General features: G+C 35.8%; 1 protein-coding gene across 9 annotated transcripts in view; it reads left to right on the top strand.

Annotated features, from left to right (window-relative positions):
• Positions 1–16,166, top strand: part of UGP2 (UDP-glucose pyrophosphorylase 2) — a 28,970-nt gene that overhangs the window by 8,063 nt on the left and 4,741 nt on the right. For all 9 annotated transcript variants that reach the window (XM_026712889.2, XM_087919320.1, XM_026712887.2 and 6 more), the window contains 8 exons: positions 3,165–3,292; positions 4,564–4,671; positions 5,434–5,619; positions 10,589–10,722; positions 11,650–11,947; positions 12,827–13,024; positions 13,689–13,931; positions 15,745–15,849. In XM_026712889.2, coding sequence (XP_026568674.1) covers positions 3,179–3,292; positions 4,564–4,671; positions 5,434–5,619; positions 10,589–10,722; positions 11,650–11,947; positions 12,827–13,024; positions 13,689–13,931; positions 15,745–15,849 — 1,386 coding nt within the window. In that variant the 5' untranslated portion in view covers positions 3,165–3,178. The remainder of the gene's footprint in view (positions 1–3,164; positions 3,293–4,563; positions 4,672–5,433; positions 5,620–10,588; positions 10,723–11,649; positions 11,948–12,826; positions 13,025–13,688; positions 13,932–15,744; positions 15,850–16,166) is intronic.

Below are 16,166 nucleotides of genomic sequence, written 5' to 3'. Positions count from 1 at the left end.
TAAAAAAAAAAAAGCAGAACATGTGTGTAGAAAAAATAAGTTCTCTGTGAGCAATATGTACTGTACTTCCCTGTAGTTTCTTTTTGTTACAAATAATGTTGGGTAAGTTAAAATGATATTTATATCCAACACTTTAGTTTTTATAAAGTTTTAATGCAAAAGTTTTTTCTCATGCTATCAATTATTGAAATAATTTTAAAGTAATCCGCTGGTTCAGTCTGACTCAGTCTTATTTAAAAAACTAAAAAAAATAGTGCTTCGTTAAAAAAATAAGCATAAAAAGAAAAAGTAATGTGTATATTGTGAACTTCCCAGATTTGGAAAACATAACTATGTTATTATCCTGGAAAATGTATGTTCTTGAACCAATTGCAACAGTGTAGGATCTGACAAATATAATCAGTTAATTTAATATTGTACCAGTATTGTGTTCTGAGCAGTTTTGTAAATTTCAAATTACAATATGTGCATTTTTCAACAGTCTGACTTGAATAGGTAAAATAATAACCCAAGATACATAACTACTGTGATTTTATATAATTGCTTTAGGGTTGATACCTACTTGTTGTCCTGTTAGCTTTGAGAATCCTAACCCTAATTCCCACAATAACTGGCAATATTTTTAGATTGATCTTAGAATTTGATTAGGATATTCATTGTGGACTGTATAGTTCCTTTTATATAACCATTTAACCAGATAGAGCCAACTGCATTTGAAAATAATTTTTCTATGTGATTGGATGGAGATGAATGCCTTGAGTTTGACACCCCTGTTCTGGAGGGTTTATTTTTTTCACTATGAAGAATTAGTTACCTAAATGTTTCTTGTGTAGTTTTGAGTTGATATGTTACAGTACATTAGGGAAAAGCAAATCACTATGTTTCGTTTCTTTAACATACACACTTTTTTAAAAATTAAAGAAAATGCTACTGCTGATTGATGATGATTGATATTTTGGATTGTTTCTGTACTATATGACAGCTGATTTTGACTAATTTTCTGTTTAATGGTGAAGGATTATCAGATCCCCCCCCCCATCTAGAATCTTGTACTTATATAATCTCCTAATAACGGATACCTCCTCTGCTATTTTTGCATGTGTAAAATAAGTGCCTTAAAATTGAAGTTTTGTAAATGCAGGTAAGAAATATGCAGCAATTCACTTCATGTTGCTTAATAATAACTGAACCCTTGAACCAGAAAACACTAAGGGAGAGAAAAATTACTGGAGTTTATCACCAAGTTTCTACATTTTTTTGTATGACATAATTTTGTGAAAGGAAGATTGTATCCTTGGCAAATCAGTAATGCTCAGCTGTGCAACTGCAGAACAGTCTAATGATTTAGAAAAAGAATAGCTATTATTTGGGGATTTTTCCCCCATGACTAATAACAAGCACAAAAGTGGAATGCACCCTCATTTTGTCCATTGGTTGACTAGCAAAATACAAGAATATGTTGCATCTGTAAAAGTATTGTACAAAATAAATACACTGCTCAAAAAAATAAAAAGAACACAAAAATAAGACATCCTAGATCTGAATGAATGAAATATTCTTATTATATGCTTTGTTCATTACATAGTTGAATGTGCTGACAACAAAATCACACAAAAATCATCAATGGAAATCAAATTTAGCAACCCATGGAGGTCTGGATTTGGAGTTACACTCAAAATTAAAGTGGGAAAAAACACTACAGGCTGATCCAACTTTGATGTAATGTCCTTAAAACAAGTCAAAATGAGGCTCAGTAGTGTGTGTGGCCTCCACGTGCCTGTATGACCTCCCTACAATGCCTGGGCATGCTCCTGATGAGGTGGCGGATGATCTTCTCCCACACCTGGACTAAAGCATCCCCCAACTCCTGGACAGTCTGTGGTGCAACGTGGCGTTGGTGGATGGAGCGAGACATGATGTCCCAGATGTGCTCAATTGGATTCAGGTCTGGGGAACGGGCGGGCCAGTCCATAGCATCAATGCCTTCGTCTTGCAGGAACTGCTGACACACTCCAGCCACATGAGGTCTAGCATTGTCGTGCATTAGGGGGAAACCAGGGCCAACCGCACCAGCATATGGTCTCACAAGAGGTCTGAGGATCTCATCTCAGTACCTAATGGCAGTCAGGTTACCTCTGGCAAGCACATGGAGGGCTGTGTGGCCCCCTAAAGAAATGCCACCCCACACCATTACTGACCCACTGCCAAATGGGTCATGCTGGACGATCTTGCAGGCAGCAGAATGTTCTCTACGGCGTCTCCAGACCCTGTCACATCTGTCACATGTGCTCAGTGTGAACCTGCTTTGATCTGTGAAGAGCACGGCGCCAGTGGCGAATTTGCCAATCTTGGTGTTCTCTGGCAAATGCCAAACGTCCTGCACAGTGTTGGGCTGTAAGCACAACCCCCACCTGTGGATGTCAGGCCCTCATACCACCCTCATGGAGTCTGTTTCTGACCGTTTGAGCACCCACATGCTCATTTGTGGCCCGCTGGAGGTCATTTTGCAGGGCTCTGGCAATGCTCCTCCTGTCCCTCCTTGCACAAAGGGGGAGGTAGTGGTCCTGATGCTGGGTTGCTGCCCTCCTAAGGCCTCCTCCATGTCTCCTGATGTACTGGCCTGTCTCCTGGTAGCACCTCCATGGTCTGGACAGTACGCTGACAGACACAGCAAACCTTCTTGCCACAGCTCACATTGATGTGCCATCCTGGATGAGCTGCACTACCGGAGCCACTTGTGTGGGTTGTAGATTCCGTCTCATGCTACCACTAGAGCGAAAGCACCACCAGCATTCAAAAGTGACCAAACCATCAGCCAGAAAGCATAGGACCTGAGAAGTTGTCTGTGGTCACCACCTGCAGAACCACTCCTTCATTGGGGATGTCTTGCTAACTGCCTCTGCTTTCCACCTGTTGTCTATTCCATTTGCACAACAGCATGTGAAATTGATTGCCAATCAGTGTTGCTACCTAAGTGGACAGTTTGATTTCACAGAAGTGTGATTGACTTGGAGTTACATTGTGTTGTTTCAGTGTTCCCTTTATTTTTTTTGAGCAGTGTATACAATGCTTTTAAATAAAGTACAGTTTTAATATGTTTCATTGTTAAGCATTTGTTCTCTCTATGATATGCCTATAAAAATTGTCTCTGTTTCTTTTTAAAGATTTTAGCAAAGCGATGTCTCAGGCTGGTACCTCCCCATTCCAGGAAGCTATTAAGCAAGAATTGGAATATTCTATGAAAACAGAACTGGATAAAATACTTGGAACTGCACCACAAAATGAACTACAGGTTGGGACTAAAACAAAATTGCAGTGTATTCTTGAGTAGATCCTGTTTTTGTAATGTTTAGAATTTGTGGATATATATGGGATAAGTACAGTATCTAGACAAACGTTCTGGAATTTCTTAGGGAAACAAAGGAATTTTAAGTGCAGCCACTTCAAGAGCCTTCTTGTTCTTAAACATAATGTCCCATTAGGACTACATATAATAATATTAAACAATGTACGTTAGAAAGTAGTTTTCTGTGCATTCTTTCTGTTTTGGGATAGATTAGCTGATACATAATAAAATATGGTTTTTTACCTATACTTTCTGACCATGCTTATCTGTTTTGCCTTCAGCACCTTTGTTAATACTTCTTGATTATTACACAGTGAAACATCCTAAGCAGTTGGCAAGCATGACAACTCTAACAGAGAGTTATGTAATAGAGGGGCAAGAAGTAATAGATACATAAAAACTATTTATAAATAAAGTTATACCAAGTGAATTTTAAGGAGTGTGTGTGTGTGTATGTGCGTGTGCGCGTATCAAAAGGGTTCAGCATGTGTATGTGTGAAATACTAAAAAGTTACAATGGTTATTGCCGTAACTATTGATAAGAAAATTCTTCCATATTCACTTTGTCTTGCATAGCAATGGGAGGGAGAAATAGAAAAAAAGAAAAGAAACAATGTTGGTTTTTTTTAATGGTATCCAAATTGTTTATGTATGCAAGAAATTGTTATATATTTGAAAATATTCATATCTAACCCGGAAAGGATAGTTTTCCTCATTACAGTGACACCATCAGTTTCCAGAAATACTTGCAAATGATGAAAACAAAGACATAGAAATAGAAACTGCTGTTAATGATATTGTATTCTGGTTCAGAAAAAAAAGCTGATTACATGTATGCATGCATTATACATATGCAAAAATATATTTTAAACTTTGAATGCCTTCCTTTTTCTTAGCTGTTTAAAAATTACCGCCTTCTACATTGTAATTTTGTGAAAGGAAGGATTGAATCCTAAACACATTGATTTCTTTGCATTAATATATCTTTGATAATTCCTTTTCTGTGTTTTGTTTGCCTGCTTCTTCTAAGGATATAAAATGATGGCTACACTTTTAGAATCTCGTAACATGTAGTCTTGCTCCATTTTTCCTCTCAAAAATGAAAGAGAAATGGCTTTGGTTGTGTTGCCTCACCTTTTACAATAATTTTATATCTCTGTTTTGCATAAGGTTTAATAGAAGTTTTTTTAAAAATCTGATTCATTTGCCTTTTTCAGCACACTAAAAAGGATCTGGAAGGATTTAAAAAGCTTTTTCACAGATTCTTAGAAGAAAAAGGACCATCAGTAGACTGGGGAAAGATCCAAAGACCTCCAGAAGATTCTGTAAGTTGCAGCATGATGTGAATTACCAATTTCTTGTGGATCTTATTGCTTTTTAAATATCATGTTCTGACTTACCCATTTTGAAGAAGTTCACACTAAGCCATACAAAGGAATTAGGTTTTGATTTGAAGAAATGAAAGCCAACAGCCATGATGTATCAGGATATGAATTTGCCTAAAAAGAAAATGTCACTTATATCTGTCACTTATCTTTGAGTCGTGAAAGGAGGCTTCTAAAAAAAAAAACAGTCCAGGAATAGGACTTGGAATTGGAGCAACAAATATATTAGGTTCCCTAAAGCTGGCTGAGGAATTCTGGGAATTGAAGTCCGCAAGTCTTAAAAGTTGCCAAGGTTTGAGACCCCTGCCCTAAAGCATCATCTTTTCTGGCATTCAATGTATATTTGTAATAAGATTTATTACATCAGTTTTGGTTGCCTAGTTTTACTTCTGCAGCCACTCACCACTTAACCTAAACTTGTTGCCTTCAAATGGGGAGAGAGTATTTTAAGACAGTAACCAAACACAGTAGTTGGGAAGAACAGCAATCAGTCTTTGGATTGCTTTCACCAATATAGACAATTCTACAGTGCTGTATGGATGAAAATTTTGTCTTGTGTAGCCAAAACCAAACTTTAAATCTTTTTAAATTTGGAATAAAACTGCATGCTTTATTTTTCAATTCTATTTTACAATGAAATACTGTAAAGAGTATAGAGTTATTTGATATTATTCATGCTTATCACCATTGTTTTCCTTTCAGATACAGCCGTATGAGAAGATAAAAGCAAGAGGAATACCTGATAGCATTGCTTCAGTTTTGAACAAGTTAGTTGTGGTGAAACTCAATGGTGGCTTGGGCACCAGTATGGGATGTAAAGGCCCCAAAAGTCTCATTGGTGTACGAAATGAGAATACATTCCTGGATTTAACAGTTCAACAGATTGAGGTGAGTAACATATATGTGAGTTCTCCTTGTTAAATAATTGTCATAAAATCCGTGGCTATCATTCACAGAGAGCCTATGCAAAACATTAAAATCCCAGTGGGAAAGTTGCATTATGCGGAATCTATTTTTTTTGGTCTATTTCAAGGAATTTTACAATTACTCCAACTACCTCATATTGATGCATCATCACTTTTTAGCATATAACAACTTGTAAAAGAGCAACTGAGAGCAAATTGGAATATAACATTAAGAACTGTACTGAGAAAGTACTGACATAGTGTTTTCTCTCTCTTTTCTTTTTCGGCTTTCCCTATTCTTCAGGCAGCGTAGCAAATACACAATCTGTAAAATGTTACAGTTCTTCCTGAAATTTAAAAATACAGACGAAAGAAGAGGTTCAAATTTTTGAAAATAAATAGAATTTCTTCTGATCTTTTTTCTTCCTAGCATTTTCTACAAGTGAAGGGTTTACTCTCCCCTACCCCCCAATGGAATGTGGATCCGTTGGTTATGACAGGGATCGTCTTGACTGGCTTGTCATTCAAGCCAGATGTCGTGGGCTGAGAGAGAATGACGGCCCAAAGTCACTCAGCTGATTTCAGGACTAAGGCAGCACTGAAACTTACTCTCTTGGTTTGTAGCCTGGTGCCTTAACTCTAGACCAGATTGCCTCTTCTATTTCCTATTTCTTCTGAATTTTAGCTGAAAATATTTGACAGATCAAAAAGGCAATTAAATGTTTTTTTCCTGGAGTTGATGAAATAGGTTTGTTTTGTTTGATCCTTTCCAAATATGCTTTGTCGAAACTGGTAATTTATTAACAGAGTAAAAGGTGAAAGGACCTTTTGAGGTGTGGGGGTAGGTTTCCATTACCATTCCAAAAGCTATAGGAACAGAAGAACATAAGCAGCGTTCTGCTGAACTAGACCCCTGGCACATCTGATGCAGCAGTCTGTTCTCACCATGGCCAGCCAACTGCGCAAGGAATTCCACTAGTCTCTGAGCAGATGGCTTTAGAAGCAGTCACTCTGCTATCGATACCAATAGCCATTAATCCCAATGTGCCCCTATGAAACATTAATTGGTGCTAGAGGCAAATAGTAATGTTTTTTTTACACTACTACTTATTAATCCATTTGGCAGAAGGTTATTAAAGTAGCAATACCAAGAAGTTTATGGTAGACGCGGGATGACTTTTCATGCCATCATGAACTTGAGGTAGTGTTGCTTATGTCGAGGATAGCATTGGTCTGAGAGGTTTTGGAAAATGTTTAAGTTTTGGCTGTTTCTCAGGTTGTAAAAAAAAAATAAAACTTGAAATATATTGTTGATCCTGCTGTCCATTCCATGCCATGTCCAATTTGATTGTAAGAATGTAGTCTTTTTCTGTTTTATTGCCCGCAATCAGCAGTTATATGAAATTTTGCAGATTGGATCTTCAAAGCACAAACAAACTTGCAGAATCACATTCCAATGATTGCATTTTAAAGTGGATTGTGGGTTGAGTGGTAATTTGAGTGCTCTATGTAGACAAGGAGCAATGAGACGTTTGTAATTGGAATAGATAGATAGTAGATTGTATTTTGTAGATACAGTAGATTGTATGTAGATAGCAGATTGTATGTTTTGCAGTTAGTAGATTGTATGTTTTGTAGATAGTAGATTGTATAGATATTCTTTCATTCACAATGATCATATGAAGTATGTCGGTGAACGGACCTTGTAATCACAAGGAACCCTTTATTTAAGGAACATTTAAAAAGTGCTAGGGTTCAATTCATATGTTAGTTTCATTTGTTCCAATTGTAATTATTATTTGAAAGGCATTAGTTTCAAATACAATGTATGCTTTTCAAGTCTGTAGTGTCCCAAAAGGGGGGTAGGTGGGGGTGGAGGGAAAGTGGCTTGTGAGAAAAGTATGCTGTCCAGGCTTGATTGTTATGAGGCTACAATAATAAAGCTGAATTAGTTCAAAAACCAAAGCATGACAGTTACTGGCACCAATTCTAGTAGGTGAGCCATCTTGTCAATTTTCAATTAATTTCAGTGTGTTGAGCTAAAAAAAAATCTTGTTTGTGATGAGGGAGGAGTAAATGATGACTTACACTTTTGCAGCCCAATTTACCTCTTTTGTATATATATCACAGCATTGCATACACATTAGAAAATGGCACAACTTGCATTGTGACAGCATCTTTGGCATTTTTGTGAAAGCCTTCAATCCTCCTGGCCCTTTAGAATTACGGTAAAGTTTTTTTTAATATTAAAAATGCCCTCCCTTAGAAGTCAAGTTGATGGCAAAGACTTAGTTAAAGCTTCAGTCACTGTATATTTCCTATTTTCTTTGCTTTCTTGATATCTTTGGCAGTTTTTAAGTGCTAAGTAAATGCTATAAAACTTTTAATCAGAAACTAGGGTTCATTTGACGTTTTCTTACTGAATTTGCTGTTTAAACTTTTGATGTATAAATGTTGCTTTTGTATGCATGTAGTGCCTTCCAGCCAGTCCTTGCTGTTTTCTTGGCAAGTTGCCTATTTCCTTGGCTGAGACAGAGTGACTGCCCAGGGTCATCCAATTGGCTTCTTACCTAATGTTGGACTAAAACTCGTAGTCTCTCTGTTTCCAGCCTTAACCACCACACCAGACTGAATTTATGTCCTGACCTCATACTGGAGAATATGTGAGCCAGCTTACAAATAAATAATTTATATTTTATGTTACAAAATATTTGTAGGTTGAAGATATTTCAGTTTTCCATACAGATAAAAGTATTTTCAAAACAGGAAACATAACTTTAGATAATGTACATATATTGTCACATGCATCAAGTTAGGAAAGACATTCTTTACAAGGAAGAAAGGAAATTCCTCTTCAGATACAGTAGTTGCTCTCTGCAGTTTCCATAAACTTGGATTATATTTGCCATTCTTCCTAATTAGGGATAGCTATTTATGCATTGAAAGGTTTTATTCAGTAAACAATTCTAATTTTATAACTAAGAACATGAACTTGGTTTTTCATTCTACTACTCTCCGTCCCCAGTTCCTTTGTAATTTATAAGCTGTGGGTTGAAGAGTGGGGTGAAATACTTCATGTATGTGTTCCTCTATTTTCTGAGGCAAAGTTTCTTGGGCCGAAACACAAGAAGTGATAGGAGAGGGTGCTTATCAATGTTAGATGATTGAGAACATTTCTGAATCAGGAAACTACCATAGAAAAAGCCACGTCTTCCGGTCTGATTGATATATTTGGGACCAATCTTTGTATGTTCAGTAGCACGTCCCAATGAACACATTTTTGCAGTAATGTAGTTTGAATTTGGATGTGACTAAAATATGAATGAAACCAGGCAGGTTAACATTTATTATAAACATTGAAGACAGAATTGATAAAGACAAATTGGTGAAGACTAAAAATAGTAAAAGGCTATTCTAGACAATGCCACTAATTATCTGCCCAGGACAAAGTATGCCTAATGAACGGCAGTGTTTCATTCTCTCTCTTGACAAAAATGGATGAGATGGTATTATAAGATACAACTTATTATTTTTTATTTCTTAAATTTATATGCTGCCTATCTCACAATTGTGTGACTCTGGGCAGTTTTGTTCTACAACATATTTTTCCTTGTCCATTTTCAAAACTATATTCTAACACTTACAGTTTGTACCACCTCACTAGGAGAGCTATTCCCCATTATGATATTCCAATATTATATCTTTGCATGACCAAACCCAACAATTCTTTGCAGCTGATGAAAATGAATTTCCTTATAAGTGGTTAATGGCAATTAAGTGGCATGCACTAATTTATTTATTTATTAAACAAATTTACATAGCCATCTTGATGATACATAGGTGACTTTGGGTGGGTTATAACATTTTAAAATTCCATTATAAATAAAAAACCCACTTCAACACCCCCTATCCCCCGGACAACAACAGTACAATTAAATCAGCTACTTGATCCATTTGTGATTACCAGGCCCACTGACCAGGCCCATGAAAAGCAACAGTGTGGTGGGGCCAACCATACCTTGGGGGAAAAGACGTTCCATAAAGAAAGAGCCACCATCAAGAAGGCCCTTTTTTGTGGTCCCACCAGATGAGAATCTAATCAATACCCTGTCTTCCCTTCATAGTGGGCCCGGTAGATGTAATATTTTTGATCATTACTGCCTGATGCACAAACAAGTGATGCTTTCCATACCAATCAATTCCAGTTACGCTAGTGTGTGTGCATATGTTCTATGCATATGTAGCTAATCATCCATCTTCCCAAATATTTTTAAATGGTTGCAGATCTTCAGAAGAAAAATTGCCACTGAATAAAGACTTCTAGCTTGTTCACTACATAACAATCGAACTGCATCACAAAATAACTCCATCTCTGATTTATGTGTTGGTAAAGTTGCCTGTTCCCTACATTGGTAATGTGAAAAGCACTTAGCATATAAACATGGTAAGACACTAAGTGCTAGTTTAAGTCATTTGTCTCCTGCAGGATCTTCATTTTCATTTTATGAGACAGATTTTTCAAAGAACCTTGCAGTTAGTATATTTAGTAAGAATATATTTAGTGATGATTCAAACTGAATTTTTGGCATAAGGGATTCATTTATTTTTTACAGTGTTAACCATCACTATTTCTAATCAAAGCTCTTGATTGATTGATAATATCTTAGATAATTAAATTTTTGGACCATATTTTAACTATATTTATTTACTGTGATCCAAAGTAAAAGAATAATTTTGATCCAGTAAAAAACTGGAATATGAGGGTTATATTTAGCACATATTTTTATAGGAATTGTTTTAACATCTTAACTGTTGTTTGAATTAGAAGCCTGTGTGGTTTTTTTTTCCTGTTGGCTGACTGTTGTATTGAAAATACACATGTTTAATAATTCTTGAACATTAGATATCTTTAATGTTAGTGAAATGTTTAAAATAATATTTTATTTTTGTAGCATCTAAATAAGACTTACAATACAGATGTTCCTCTAGTTCTGATGAATTCCTTCAACACTGATGAAGATACGAAAAAAATCTTGCAGAAATACAGCCACAGTGGTGTGAAAATCTACACTTTTAATCAAAGCAGGTATTTAAAGTTCAATTTTAATAATAGCACAATAGCTTAGCAAAAACTTTTAGGCTTATATACCATTTTACAATGCTTTACAGCCCACTCTAAGCAGTTTACAGAGTCAGCATATTGCCCCCAACAATCTGGGTCCTCATTTTACCAAACGTGGAAGGATGGAAGGCTGAGTCAACCTTGAGCCAGTGAGAATCGAACTGCCAAATTGCAGGCAGCCAGCAGTCAGCAGAAGTAGTCTGCAGTACTGCATTCTAACCACTGCACCACAGCAGCTCTTATAATAAAAGTTATGTAGTTGCAGAAGAAATAGCATTTAAGGAGGCCAGTCAATTCTTATGTAAATAGTAGCAGTAAAAATCTTCAAACTGCTATGTAGGCTTTAAGAATTAATTTTTAAATTACAAAGAAGATTGTTACATAACTACAATGAATAGAATTGTAAATGAGATGTAGGTGAGAGAATGAGTGTTTTGAGACAATTCTTCTCTTTATGTTTATGGATTCTGTTTTCTAATGCACCGTCCCCTCATGTGAAAAGCTGCATTTGGTCAGAAAATAATAATAATGCTGTGTATTCATTATATTTTGGTGTTACAGTTTTATTATTTCAGCTAAATTGATAGCTGAGATCATTTTCTCCCACGTGGTTTCCCTTAGCTTTCTGTGATATTTGAAGAGCTTGGTTATAAGTTCTTCCATGGAAAACCAGCTTTTCCCAGATATTTTAGTAACTCTAGACCTGTATGTATTTTAAATTCCTTTTTAAAATTACCATTCTCAATTATAAACTAAATATGAGCTTTTTGTTTCATAAACATGCTATAATAAAGTAATTAATGATTGATGTTCCCTTCAGACATTGAATTGATTCAGTGCTGCCTCATCTACTGTTTCAACTGCTACTCTGAGGGCTTAATTTTTTTCCAGGTATCCTCGAATTAATAAGGAGTCTTTACTTCCAGTAGCAAAAGATGTATCTTACACAGGAGAGAACACAGAGGCTTGGTATCCTCCTGGCCATGGAGACATCTATGCAAGTTTCTATAATTCTGGATTGCTAGATACTTTTATTGAAGATGGGAAGGAATATATTTTTGTGTCCAACATAGATAATCTTGGGGCTACTGTTGATCTCTATATTCTCAATCATCTCATGAATTCACCAAATGGAAAAAGATGTGAATTTGTTATGGAGGTCACCAATAAAACAAGGGCAGATGTGAAGGTAAAAACATTTGATTCAGTTGATTTCATTGTATATAAAATATCTATACTTGAGTTTAATGACAAGGATTGCTATATTCCCCATTTGCAACACATTGGTCCTCTAGAAATTTATTTTTCCCACCTCATCCTTGGTCCGTGAAACAGATCTGCAGACTACTTCTTGTGGCAGGAAGCAAGACCCATTCTTACACATCAGTTACATTCCCACTCTGGAAATGCTAATCCTTTTTCTACCTTCCTCCACTGCTGAGATTGATTCTGTACATTATGCATTTAGAGTTCTACATTGCTGGAAACCGACTACTTTTGTCTTTTTATTTTGTATTCCATTGAGGTTCTCCTAGGTATTTATCACAAAAGACATAATTTGAGAGGATGTTAATTAGGAAAATTCCTGATAAAAATTATTTTTTTAAATTGCTCTTCAGACGACTTCCAAGATAGATATGTTTTTTTTTAAAAAAAGTGTTATTTTTAAAAAGCAAAAGTATGCATGCATGCAGTTACAGTGCCTCTTAAGATGTAGTATCCTGCTTCTGAATATTGTATAAAGAGCGCATAAAGGAGAACAGTGTGGGAAATTAATCCCATTGAATTTAATACAATATAGTTCCAAAAAGCTATATAAAGATTATATTACGTTGCTGTGAGAAAAATAAAAGCAACTTTTTGTCCAGTATTAAATCTATTACAACAGTGGACTAAATTATGCCATGGCAAAATATATGTGGGCTTCTAAAGCTAAAGTAATTGCAATTAGATCTCACTGAAACCAGTAGTATCAAATAATTGTGACCAAAGCCATAAATTTCTTTAGCCATTTGTTTAGGCACTGTGACAGATTTCTATTTAATAAAGGCCTTCTTTACTTTTGCAGGGTGGTACGCTTACACAGTATGAAAACAAACTGAGGCTAGTTGAAATCGCTCAGGTGCCAAAAGCACATGTTGATGAATTCAAATCTGTTTCAAAATTCAAAATATTCAACACAAACAACCTGTGGGTTTCACTATCTGCAATTAAAAGGCTGCAGGAACAGAATGCTATTGATATGGAAATTATTGTAAATCCAAAGGTAAGCCTGTAAATAATTGAAGTGGTAAGAATAACATTATGAATTCTCTTGAGCTAATCGGCTAGAGAGGTATTTCAAACTCTATTTACATTTATGGATCTCCTGTCTTCAAAATAGTATTTGTGAGGAATTTATAAGTATATCAGATCAATCTGGAAAAGTATTTCAAGAGCACATTGATAATCATTAGTGTTTCTATAATATTAGTGTATATTATTCTTGGAGGAATACTTATTATCTTTTATGTAAAATTCACATTTAACATTTCTCAGATAAACCTATCTTTTTAAATGTATCATTTTCATTTTATAGATCACAAAATAATCTTTAGGGAATATTTTCATCTCTTTAGGATAACATAATGGGAAATTATGCTCATTTTCATGTTCCTGTCAACACTTAATCATGAAACTATAAGTTCTAACTTACATTCCTTGCTTGTTTGGAGAACTGAGGCAGACAGGAACATGTAAGATAAAACTTGGCTTCCCATTTCCCAAATAATTGGCGGGTGAAGAAAATATCTTGTGTATGTACTGTTTAAACTCTCTTTTTATTTCAGGCTTAGCAAACCTTAAGTTTCTAAGCTCACTTGAATTGAATCGAATCTGTAAAACTCAGATAGCTTAGCATATCCCATGATCTTGAACACTTTCTCTTCCAGACTTTAGATGGTGGTCTAAATGTTATTCAACTGGAGACTGCGGTTGGTGCTGCTATTAAAAGTTTTGAGAACTCTTTGGGAATAAATGTTCCCCGTAGCCGTTTCTTGCCTGTCAAGACCACGTCTGATCTTCTACTTGTGATGTCTAACCTGTACAGCCTTAATGCTGGGTCTCTAACAATGAGTGAGAAACGGGAATTTCCTTCTGTGCCACTGGTCAAGTTGGGGAGCTCTTTCACCAAGGTACACATAATTATTGAATTTTGAAAGATTATCTTTGGAAGCAGACATTCAGTCTATACGATAGTAAAAATAGCTTTTGCTAATTACTCTTAAGCGAATAGGAGTAAGACTGATAGTATCCTAAAATGTTCTCTACATGTGATTATCCATCAGTTGCTACCTATTTTTATCAAGTCAATCTAGCACTAGCAGTACAAAACTAGTGTTTGAGGTCAGTTACTGAAGCATCATCTAAGTTATTGCATGTAACATGCTTATTTCTTTATTTGGCTATATCCTGAGACTCTTTGAGTGGCTAACAGTACTCTGAGTAGATTAAAATACAATAGTAAGATTAAAGATTGTGATTAATCTGATTGGAAAAGTTTTGTGAAAGTGTAATTGTCATATAAAGAACTAATTCTGCAATCTACATATTGATTAGTGCAATAGGCCAATTTGCATCTATTACAATATGTTACTGCTCATAACAATTTTGTTGCTTCTTGTTTTGTGTGTGTGTATGTGTGTGTGTGAATTGTTATTTAAAAAGTTAATTTCTAGACCATTTATATGACTCTGGTGGCCTTACAAAATTTAGTTAATCTAAACCTGGACATTTTAAAGGCCACCTCTGGCCTTTTCACTGTCCCTGTCTGGCTTGCAGTAACAGAGGAGGAGGCCTTCTACAACAGCCCGAGTTTCTCACCAGTGGCCTCTTGGGAAAATTATTTACCTACCTTGGGTTAACTGTTGCGTGATAACCTCCAGACCAGTTTATTGCAGTCAGATTTTAAATACTTCAAGCACAAGTAAGCCACTTTAAAAATGATCGGGCAACACATGGTGATCCCCAGCTGTCTCTGAATATATTAGATTTGGGCCTGATTTAGAAAATGTTAAGAATGTGGTAGCAGATTCCTCCCAGAAGTTTCCCCTTTCCATGCCATTTCATTGTTCCTCCCCCAAAACCAAAACCAGCATCTCTGGTCCTTCCAGTGAGTAGTAGCATCTTGCAATCTTCCAGAAGATTGCAAGACCAAGTTGAGGCCACTGATCCTTCACAGTTATCCTGGCATTCTAAAGCTTTTAAAAGTGTGTATTTAGGGGCTGAAGGGTAACATTTGTGCCTTCCCACACTCATTCTAATAGGGTTGTTTTTTTGAAGTTTTTTAAATTAGGGTTATCATTTTAATAAATTCTTAAACATTATAAAGAGTATTCCCGTCCCTCTTTACCTGTTCATTATAGTTTTGCCTTCCTTAAATCACTCAACTTTCCCATTCAGACAAAAGCCAACTTGGTCTAATGGTTCAGGCACCAGACTTGAAACAGTGAGATGGTGAGTTCTAGTCCTGCCTTAGCCATGGAAGCCAGGTGGATGACTTTGGGCTAGTCACTCTCTCTCAGCCCAAGGCACATCATAGGATTGTTACTGTGGGAAAAATGGGATATATTTGCTGTCTTTGAGTTGTTTGTAAAAACATGAAGGTGAGATACAAATACAATTTAGCTAAGGTGAATAAAATAACTTAATTAAATGTAATCATCACGTAATCAGATGTGGATCAGAACAAGGAGAACAATTAAAGAGAGCTATATGAAATACTAAACTTTTAACTTAAAAGTTACAGCTATAGTAGTGAACCACTATACGGCCCTCAATGAATTGCAGATCAAGCTGTGTTCCAGATTCAAAAGTTATGACACTTCCTTGGGGCTTGTGTTTTCCAAATTAACAACTTTGCACTATGGTTTGCGGTACAATTCTTTGAATACATATTGTGAGTTTCATAAATACTGAACCTGACTTTACATTCTTATTTTTTTTAAGGTTCAAGATTTTCTGAGGAGGTTTGAAAGTATCCCAGATATGCTTGAACTGGATCATCTAACTGTTTCAGGCGATGTCACGTTTGGGAAACATGTTGCATTAAAGGTTGGTCAATATGATTAAAATTTTAAAACAACCCCAAACTTTTATATACTTGAAATACTGCATTCTCAAGCAATACTTTTTGACATAATCTGCCAATGTCTTTAGAAGTCATCAATGCATTCTTGCAATATCCATTTGCTATTGGGCATCCGGTTGATTACTTAAAATTAATCGTATATTTTAAATTACTTAAATAGAATTGTACAGAACTGTCAGAAGTACTCTTGTGCAAAACGGCAAGTGCACATGAAGCACTTCACTTTAAGCTGTTAAAGTAGTCAAATGGTTTGTGAGTTTGCACAGCTGGTTCAAAAGCT

This window comes from Pseudonaja textilis, chromosome 1, assembly GCF_049901715.1.
Source record: "Pseudonaja textilis isolate UNSWEBS1 chromosome 1, rPseTex1.2, whole genome shotgun sequence".
Classification (NCBI taxonomy): domain Eukaryota; kingdom Metazoa; phylum Chordata; class Lepidosauria; order Squamata; family Elapidae; genus Pseudonaja; species Pseudonaja textilis.
This window is presented reverse-complemented; position numbering and strand designations above follow the sequence as displayed.